General features: G+C 51.3%; 1 protein-coding gene and 1 pseudogene across 1 annotated transcript; both read right to left on the bottom strand.

The window, feature by feature from the left end:
* Nucleotides 1-322: 322 nt before the first annotated feature.
* Nucleotides 323-6,506, bottom strand: DNAAF3 (dynein axonemal assembly factor 3). Its single transcript, XM_038527818.1, has 12 exons — nucleotides 6,421-6,506; nucleotides 6,221-6,309; nucleotides 5,811-5,953; nucleotides 5,357-5,450; nucleotides 3,317-3,474; nucleotides 2,846-3,028; nucleotides 2,610-2,735; nucleotides 2,393-2,515; nucleotides 2,069-2,225; nucleotides 1,341-1,455; nucleotides 1,112-1,186; nucleotides 323-1,021 (listed from the first exon to the last, which is right to left on the bottom strand). Exons 2-12 carry the CDS (start codon nucleotides 6,303-6,305, stop codon nucleotides 766-768), a joined length of 1,515 nt encoding a protein of 504 aa, XP_038383746.1. The 5' UTR covers nucleotides 6,306-6,309; nucleotides 6,421-6,506; the 3' UTR covers nucleotides 323-765.
* A 1,086-nt stretch (nucleotides 6,507-7,592) lies between these two features.
* LOC100683159 lies at nucleotides 7,593-8,029 on the bottom strand (annotated as a pseudogene).
* Nucleotides 8,030-9,453: the final 1,424 nt, after the last annotated feature.

The following is a 9,453-nucleotide window of genomic DNA, read 5'->3' as shown; positions in this document are numbered from 1 at the left end:
GTTCAGGCCCCCAGCCCTTCCTCCCTCAGATGCAGGAGTTCAGGCCCCCAGCTCCTTGGTTCTTCAGACCCAGAAGTCTGGGGCTCATCCCCACACTAAACAGTGATCTCCATGAGAGCTATGATCAGTTTCTGTGTCCCAAACCTGTTAGCCACTCAATAAATTTTGTTGATTTATGTGACGATCCAGGTATGGTCCAGACTCTCAGGCAATAACAGCCCAGAGAAATCCACTTGGAACTAGGTCTCCTCTCTTAACCACCCTAGCCCCTTCCCTGTCCCAGCCCTGGAGACAAAAGTGAAGACAAAGACACAAGGGCACATGAAGAAGAGGACACCACTCTTTTTATCTGGACTATGTGGGTGTGGACCAGCCCTGGAAAGCAGATTCCCCCAACCCTCAGGTAAAATAGGACCTCTGAGGACAAGAAAACCACATAGAGGGCCTGAGACTCAGGGCCGGATCTCTAGAGTCTCAAGAATGGAATGTGGAACCCTGAAAGAACACTCTAGAATTCTAGGAACAGAATATAGAATCCCAGGAAGGTAATCTGAAATTCTAGGGACACCGCTGGAGCTGTTGGAGAATATTGAGAGTATACCCGAGTGAATATTCTAGAGGCAAGCTCTACTTCCAGGACCTGACCTTAGAGGTCAGAGATGGGGGACTGGATATCTGGGAATGGGGTCAGACTCTCTGTGGGTGGAGCCAGAACCTTGGGGAGTAGAGCTGGAGTTTGAGGGGTTCTGAGCGCAGTTTGAGGGGCTAAGAGGGTGGGGTCCCGCCTTTGAGAGGCTGACTCTGGTTCTCAAGGGCCGGAGCCAGGGTGTCAGGGGGCGGAGTCATGGATTCCGAAGCTGAGTCAGTGTGCTGGCCAGCAGAGTCCAAGGCTTTGCAGAAGCGCGCAAAGGTCTCCGAGGGCCTGGCCTGGGGTGGGGGCGTGAATCCAGCCGCCTGAGCTAACTCTCCAACCCGGGCAGCAAAGCCCTGCAACTGCTCCTGCCTCAAGTCCACCAGGTACCTGAAACAAGGAAGGGGTATGTTAGGGGGTCCCCGGCTGTGAGCCCAGGGCTGGATATTCCCTGCCCTGCGCTCCCACTGGCTGGCTCACCGGGCCAATTCCACCACCAAGCGTCCTCCGGGGGCCACACAGGCCCCGAGATCGGGGCTGAGAAGATGCACCATCCTGAGTAGAGAAAAGTGAGGGCTGAGGGCTGAGACTTAGACTTTCAGGTCCTGAGGGAGTAGTGGGGCCAGGGAATCTGGGTGCTGACTGAGGAGGGGCTGAGGGCCAGGATTTCTGGGTGTGAGGGCAGAGGAGCCAGAGACCTCTTTCTTACCCACAGGCCACATAAAGCAGCTGGAACCGTCCCTTGTAGCAGCTCTTGTGGTGAAGGGTTTCTGCAGAGCCGAGAGGCAGGAAGCGCACAGTGAAGAATCCCGGGGCAGAGGCAGCTGGGGATGAACCCGCAGTTAGGCAGGCACACCAAGCTTGGAGATAATGCTCCTTGCCTACCTGTCTTGAAGCCCTTTCTCATCATCTCTCGTAGATGGATTCCTGGAAAGTTCTAGGAAGGTCAGCCCAGCAAGCAGAGATCCATTTTACAGACTAGGCAACTGAGGCTCAAGAGAGGGAAAGAGCGGGTGGCCCATGGCCATAAGGGTCATCCAGACACTCAGGAAGAGCCAGGTTAGGTGATGGTTACCAGGGCGCAGGACCAGAATCAGGGCAGGGGAAGGGTCTCTCCACGGGTGGGCTGGGCCCCAGCACCCTGTTAGAATACTCTAGCCGCAGGTAGGATTAGAATTCTGTTGGAATTCAGAATGATAACAATGGTGTCAAGATTGAGGAAAGGGAAAGAAATACAAAAAAAGAAAAAGACATATCAGGAACAGGAGATCACTTGTCCAGTCGTTGGAAACCATATCATTACGCACTTGGAGCTGAAAGACCTGGAACCTAACGCCCAGGATGGGGGTCCAGGTTCCACTCTTTCCCTGGGGGATGATGTGACCCCTTTACCACCCAATTCGCATTTCAAGGGGGTCAGCGAACCAGGACGCTTACTACGCTCTGGGCTTGCACCCTCGCCATCCTCGCGATCCCCGCGATCCTCGCCCTGGCACATCTGCTCGGGGTTTCCCTGGGTGTTTCTCGGGCGCCCCCAGGCGGCCATCTCTCGGAATAGCTCCGTCACGTTGTGCTGAGTGATCTCCCCAGCAGTCTGGGGAGAGAAGGGGCGCAGCCAGGATGACGCGGCTGGGCCTAGAGTACACCATCCCTCCCCGGAACGCCCAGTGCGAGGTGTGTGCTGGCGAGGGGGGCGGTTAAAGTACAGAGGGGCGAGGCCTCGAAAGCCCTCCCTCAGCCCCAGCACCTGCAGTCACACACCTTGACCGGCTGTCCGTTGCTGGTCCGCAGGAGGCTCTCATCGTCTGTTTCGATGCCAAAGGCCACGAATGGCCCCGTGGCGATGTCCCCCCAGTAACCGCGTGCTGCGATACGCTCCCCGTGCTGGAGAGAAAAGGCACGTGAGGTCAATGTTGGAGACCCCGGTTCCCGTGTCACTGAAAAGAAGCACTGGCCCGGGCAGGGAGAGGACACGTACATGGCTCAGGAAGCGACCCGACGCAAGGGTCCGGTTTGGCACATGATAGGCGCTGGAGTCTCTGAGTTCAAAGGCGACACCCGTGTCCCTCCAACGCCGGAACTCGCGAGTGTGGATGACTCGGGCCTGGATAGAAGGCCCGAACGAACAGGTCTAAGCAAATCTGGTATATGGGCCCCCAGTCCCACCTCCCTCGGACCCCGGAGTCCGGGCCCCCAGCCTCCCAGCCCCCTCACCCCGCGATCGTGCAGCTTCATGTGCAAGTCCCAGTCGCTGACACCGTGCCGGGCGTCGTAACGGGAGCCCAGGTAGTGACGCAGCCTGGAGTCCCAGAAGCGACTCATGGGGAAGGCCTCGGGCTCCTTCTCTCCGCCCGCCCAGAAGCGGAACACAGCCTCCAGGGCGTCGCGCTCACGGAACTGCACGGCCGGCACGCGGGAGGTTGGGGGGCGGGGAGAGAGTAAGGGGGAGGAAGCTGCAGGGAGAGCCGGATCTTCTGCTTTACCCTCCCTCCCACCCCAGGGCGCGAGGAGGATTCTCCCATTTCTCAGAAGAAACTGCAGTTCCGAGAGTAGAAGCCACCACCTAGGTCACATCCCCCAGTGACAGCTGGGGGGCTGGGGTTCGAACGCCATCAACGAAAACCCTTTTGGGCTTCCCATTTCCATTCTTCCCGTGGCCATCGGGATCCTGGGCAGTGGCGGCACCTTGAGGGCGCCTAGGCTGAGCCAGGGCAGCTGCTCCTCCAGGCGGTCCGGCTCCGGGACCAGGTGCGCCAGGCGGTCGGCTTGCGCGCGCACGAAGGCGGCCACCTGGGGGCGCAGCAGCGCGTTCCCCCACACCTCCAGGAAGGTCTCGCTTCTCTCTGGGGTAGGGGTAAGGGGGCGGGAAGAAGGAGAGAGGGTTAGTGGACAGAGCAGTCGAGTGAACCCAGAAATGAGACTCGTGTGGCTGACGCACACCCTCTTTAATCTTATTATGTCATAGTCATGTGAGTATAAGGGACACTGGCCAAATCCCCATCCATCCCCCAGACTCTAAGAGTCACTTACACCCAACCTAAGTCTCCTCCTAGTCTTCCCCACCCACCAGATGAGCCCAGTCCTGCAGCTCATGTTTGAATTTTCCTCACGTTATAAAAGAAAAAGTTATGTATAGATGGAGATGGAAATGGAGATTTATGCATGTTAAAATATTATAGTGTTAAATTGTTCCTTTTTAGTTAGGAATCTTACCAGAGAACTATTCATCTTTAGTTGTATACAGGTTTATATCTATATCAATGTATCTCTATCAATATGTAAATTGTTTCCTTTAGTGGTTTAAGAATCCTGTAATAGAGAACTATATACCTTTAGTTAGATAGCTAGGCTCAGAGCCTTTTATGAGGTACACTGTGACATGTGTGCAGTGTATTCTGAATGCTCTGAGCTATTAACAACTACCCTCCAAGGTCGTGAAAACAATGATGATCAGTAAGAGGTACTGAGCCTATATCATAAGCCAGGAGCTATGCATTGTTTTTGGTTTTTTTTTTTTTTCTAATTGAATCCTCACAAGAACTCTATGGGGAAAGAACTTTTAGGATCTCCCTTTTATCAATGTAGAAACAATGTGGGCCCAGAAAGGGACAGATAGTAGCCCCAGGTCACTCAGCAAGCAGAGCCAGAATTTGTTTGTTTTTTTTTTTTTAAAGGCAGTATTAATGTTTTTTTTTTAATTTTTATTTATTATTTATGATCGTCACAGAGAGAGAGAGAGGCAGAGACATAGGCAGAGGGAGAAGCAGGCTCCATGCACCGGGAGCCCGACGTGGGATTCGATCCCGGGTCTCCAGGATCACGCCCTGGGCCAAAGGCAGGCGCCAAACCGCTGCGCCACCCAGGGATCCCTTTTTTTTTTTTTTTTTTTCCGATGCAAGCGCACGAGGGTTTATTAGCAAGCTCGAGCTTGGGTCCAAGTATACCCGACACAGCGGAGCAGGGACTTGGACCCAGAGCCAGAATTTGAACAGACTGTCTCAAGTCCAGACTTGGCTCCAGACACTGGGCCAAAATCATTGCCATCATGAGATCATGATTCCTGCCACCCTGCCCCTTCTCTTCGTCCTCCTCCTCCCAGGGCTGCGTCTTCAAGGCAGACTCCCTGAGATTCATGCCTCCAACTGAGGACATTCGGACCTGTAGGAAGGCTCTGAAAAGGACTGAACTCAGTTCTGCCAAACCTTCCCCACATCTGGGGGACCCACTACCTCTTAAGAAGTCCTTTGATTTCTTTTGGTCCTCTCCTGTGCTAGGAGCTTTTGAATGCTTACCCTGTGCCATGCATTGTGCTGACAGCTTATGTGCATTTTCTCCTGGAATCCTCTCTCTCTCTCTTTTTTTTTTAAAGATTTTATTTACTTATTTATTCATGAGAGACACACAGAGAGAGGCAGAGGGAGAAGCAGACTACCTGTGGGGGAGCCCCATGTGGGACTCGATCCTGGGACCCCAAGATCACAAGCTGAGCCAAAGGCAAATGCTCAACCGCTGAGCCATCCAGGCGTCCCTGGAATCCTCTCAATGGCTCTAGGAGGTATATTTAGCCCCATTGTACAGGTGGGAAGAGTTGAAGCCCTAAGCCTGACAAACTAGTGAACAAGTGATGCAGTAGGTAGCTAAAATGTTTACATATTGATATGCCAGAACCCCTGCAGGCAGGGGGAAGAGGCTGCGGGCCAGAATGTCTGGGTCCTTGCAACTGACCTTGCAACCCCATCTTCTCAGGTTCCTCTAAAGCTAGGCTGAAGATCAGCATGTGTCGGGCCACAGCTTCCAGATTATTCTCTAGCACATAGAACTGGAAGATAGATAGAGCAAAATGACTCTGAGATCTGTATCCCTGGCTCCTTGGAGACCCAGGGATGGAAGACTTCAGCCTCCTGCCTCCAGAGGACCCAGGCATCCTGTACACTGGCCCCTTTCCTTCAAACACAGGAGTCTGGGCACTCAAACCCTCCTCCCCACCATTATTCAGGGACCGCGAATCCTTAGGCTCTTCCTCCCACTTGAACTCGAGTCCCCAACCCTGAAGTCTAGGTCCCCAGCTTCTACCTCCCTCAGACCTAGCAGTCCAGGCCTCCAGCTCTCTTTCCCTTCAAGGACTCAGGAATCTGGGCTCTCATCTTCATCCTCCTCCCTCCCCAGAATCCCAGCTCACGTGTAACCTCCTGCGAGGCCACAGCGCCGCCCGGGCCAGGGTCCGAAGCAGGTGCCGCCCATCCACGGAGCCCACGAGCAGTACATCTAACTCGGGGGTCCTGGGCTCGGTATTGTCCCGCAAGTCTGAGTCCACAGGAGGACCTGGCAAGATGACACGGGCTGGGGTCTGTGGCCTGAAGAGTGCCCCAGAACGGTGGACTACAACTCCCAGTAGAACTCGCACGCCTGGCCTACGTTCCCAAGGGAGCTGTGCCTCTAAGCATTCTGGGACTCGTAGTCCTCAGAGGCCACTTGGGCTGCCCAGTGAGGGGCGGCGCCGCCATTGGAGCCTCGGAGAACGTTAGGGCGCCGCCTGCCAGGCTGGGAAGGCAGCCGCCTTGTCAGATATGGTCCAGCGTGGGGACTCACTCTCAGCCTGCAGGTCCAGCGCCGGGGACAGGCCCCACCAGGATACGGAGCCGAAGCCTGCGCCGGAGCCCGCCGGCGTGGTCATCGCCCTGCAGAACAGACATCCTGGGAGTCCCCAGACATGATCCTTGCGTCGCCCCGCATGCCCCTCTCACCGCCCCTCACGTCTCGGCCCTCTCCTCCAAGTGACACCCCCTCACCTCTACCCTTCCAAAGACTCCCTCCCTGCTCGGTGCTGCGCTCGGTTCCGCACCGCGTACACACACTGCCTACCCCCCCTTCCTTCTCGACCAATCAGCCAATGGGAGTACGCGGGTTGGCACGGTGCGATCAACTGACCAATGGGAGCGAGCGAGGCACGACTGCTATGAACTTTTGGCCAATGGGAGAGCTCGCGGACGTGGAGGGTGTGTGGACGCGGTTGTCATGACGATGGCGCGGGCGAAGAAAGAGGGGGGCCGGGGGAGGCTGGGGCGGGGCCTGGGGAAATCCACATCTCTGAGATGGAGAAGGTAGGAGCCGATTCAAATTGATACACAACTGAAAAAAAAAAAAAAAAAAGAACTGAACAGAATATTGATTAATTCAAATTAAAGTGAGGCTGCCTGGACCTCCTCTGTGTCCCCTTCCACCCCACACCGTGATCCTACCACCCAGGCGGGAAATGCAGCAAGGTGCTGGTGCTAGCTAGACTGGCCCCTGGCTGCTCAATTGTCAGGAATTTTGCAACCTGGCTGTTACCCACAGTCGTTGCTAAAAATTAAACTGACTTACTAATTCCTAAAATTAAACTCAAATTAAATGCATTATCTTAAAATAAAGGCAATACAGGGATCCCTGGGTGGCTCAGCCGGTTAGTGCCTGCCTTCGGGCCAGAGCATGATCCTGGAGTCCGGGGATGAGGGATCGAGTCCCACATCGGGCTCCCTGCATGGAGCCTGCTTCTCCCTCTGCCTGTGTCTCTGCCTCTGTGTGTGTGTCTCTCATGAATACATAAACAAAATCTTTAAAAATAAATAAATTTTAAAAATAAAATAAAGGCAATATATACTCAAAACTCATCACATCTTATTTTACTATATTTTCCTATTGCTGGTGGTCTTAAGGTTTTTTTACATCAATTGTATTCAAATGAAGGAAATAATATTTTATTTTAACGCAATCGTTTTAAAAAATCAAATTGGCAAACTAGGACCACTGGCTGCCTATTTTTCTAAATAAAATTTTATGAGAACCAGGGCCAGGAGTAGTATGAAGAGGGGTGGTCCAAGTGCACAGTCAGACCTTGTCTTTAAAATTTTTATATTTTATCCATCGTTGATTTCTTTCTTTTTTTCATTTTAAGTTTTTATTTAAAGTCACTTAAGTTACTTTACTTCTGCATCTTCTCAATGGTTTCTTCCTTATATTTGCCCTTTTCCTCTCCTACTTGGCGAGATTTGGCTTTATGCTCAAGGATCTTTTTGCGGTCTTTGTCCAGTTTTAATCTAGTGATAACCACTTTGCTAGGGTGAATGCCCACGTGGACAGTTGTGCCATTTGCCTTCTCTGCTGTACTTGTTCAATGTAGATGACATAATTCTTCCTGTAAACCTGAACTATTTTGCTGATTTGCTGACCTTTGTAGTGTCCTCGCACAACCTGCACTTCATCATCCTTCCAGATGGGCATGGACCGCATGTTGTACTTCTGCCTTGGCTCTTTGGAAAGCGGGGAAGACATGATCTTCCTGCGAATGTGGGAAGGCGCATTGAAATGCCGCTTACGATTTTTGCTTCGGTCAGAAGTCACAAACGGATTGAACTTCATATTGGCCGCTGGCGCCTCGGTGATGGCCGCCCATCGTTTATTTCTTTTCCCTTTTTTTGCGTTTTTTTTTTAATTTTAAAAATATTGTATTAAAATTCTATTTATCTTGATGAATGGTGTTGTTTTTCTTTTTTTAAAGAGTCCATGCGGGACTCCATCTCAGGACCCTGGGATCAAGTCCTGAGCCAAAGGCAGATGCTTAACCACTGAGCCACCCAGGTGCCCACCACTGAGCCATGCAGGTGCCCCTGAATGGTGGTTTTGTTTTGTTTCCTCAGCTTTGCCTTAAAATGTGGAACCTTTATCTTGACCCTGGGAAATACTATGTTACTGTATGATAGAATACTAATAGACATCACCTCTGGACTTTATATTCAGTGACTTCATTTAGACAAATCAGTCACTTTTTCTGTGCCTCAGTTTTCTGCTCCGTAAATTATGAATGGTAACATGCAGCTGGCAGTGATGTGATGCATTGAAAGGGGTCCATCTGAGGACAGAGGACACTCTGAGGACAGTTCTGGGCACTGGGAAGTGAAGCTGAGGTCTCTGCACACCATGCAGGACTCACTGGCCTTCTGGCTCTTTTGAGAACACACCAAGCCTGTTCCTGCCCCAGGGCCTTTGCAATTTAGGGTTCCTTCTGCCTGGAATTCTTTTTGCCTTCATCTTATTTTTATTGTGGTAAAATACATGCAACATAAAACTTTTTTAAAGATTTTTTAAATTTATTCATGAGAGATACACAGAGAGAGAGGCAGAGACACAGGCAGAGGGAGAAGCAGGCTTCCTGCAAGGAGCCTGAAGTGGGACTCGATCCCAGATCCTGGGATCATGCCCTGAGCCAAAGGCAGATACTCAACCACTGAGCTACCCAGGCATTCCATGCAACATAAAGTTTAATGACATTTAGTATATTGACAATATTCTGCAGCCAACACCACCATCTACTTACAGAGCTTTCTCATCGTTCCGTAAGGAAGTCCTGTATTCATTAATCAGTCACTTTCCATTTCTCCCTCTCCCTAGTGCAGCAAACCACAAACCTACTTTTTTTTCTCTCTGTGGATTTGCTTATTCTGAATATTGCATACAAATGTAATCATATAATCTGTGGCCTTTTATTTCTGACTTCTTTTGCTTACAATCAAGCTTCATTTTGCTGTAGCATGAAATTGGTACAAACATTCCTTTTTATGACTGAATAATATTCCATTGTATTCCCCTCTTATCTTTGCAAGCCTCATTGCTTCTTGTCATTCAAAGCACAACTCAAACATTACCTCTTTAGGAAATTTGTCCCTGATTGCTCTTTCTAAATTATCTCAGCTCTCACTAGTTTACTTCCCAATACAGTCCACTATTTGTAATGATTTTATTTTTCTCACTTGTCTGCTCTCTTGAGACACAATACCAGGGCCCCC

This window comes from Canis lupus, chromosome 1, assembly GCF_011100685.1.
Source record: "Canis lupus familiaris isolate Mischka breed German Shepherd chromosome 1, alternate assembly UU_Cfam_GSD_1.0, whole genome shotgun sequence".
NCBI classification, from domain to species: Eukaryota; Metazoa; Chordata; class Mammalia; order Carnivora; family Canidae; genus Canis; species Canis lupus.
Note: the sequence above shows the minus strand (reverse complement) of the source record. Positions and strands in the feature narration are given on the sequence as shown.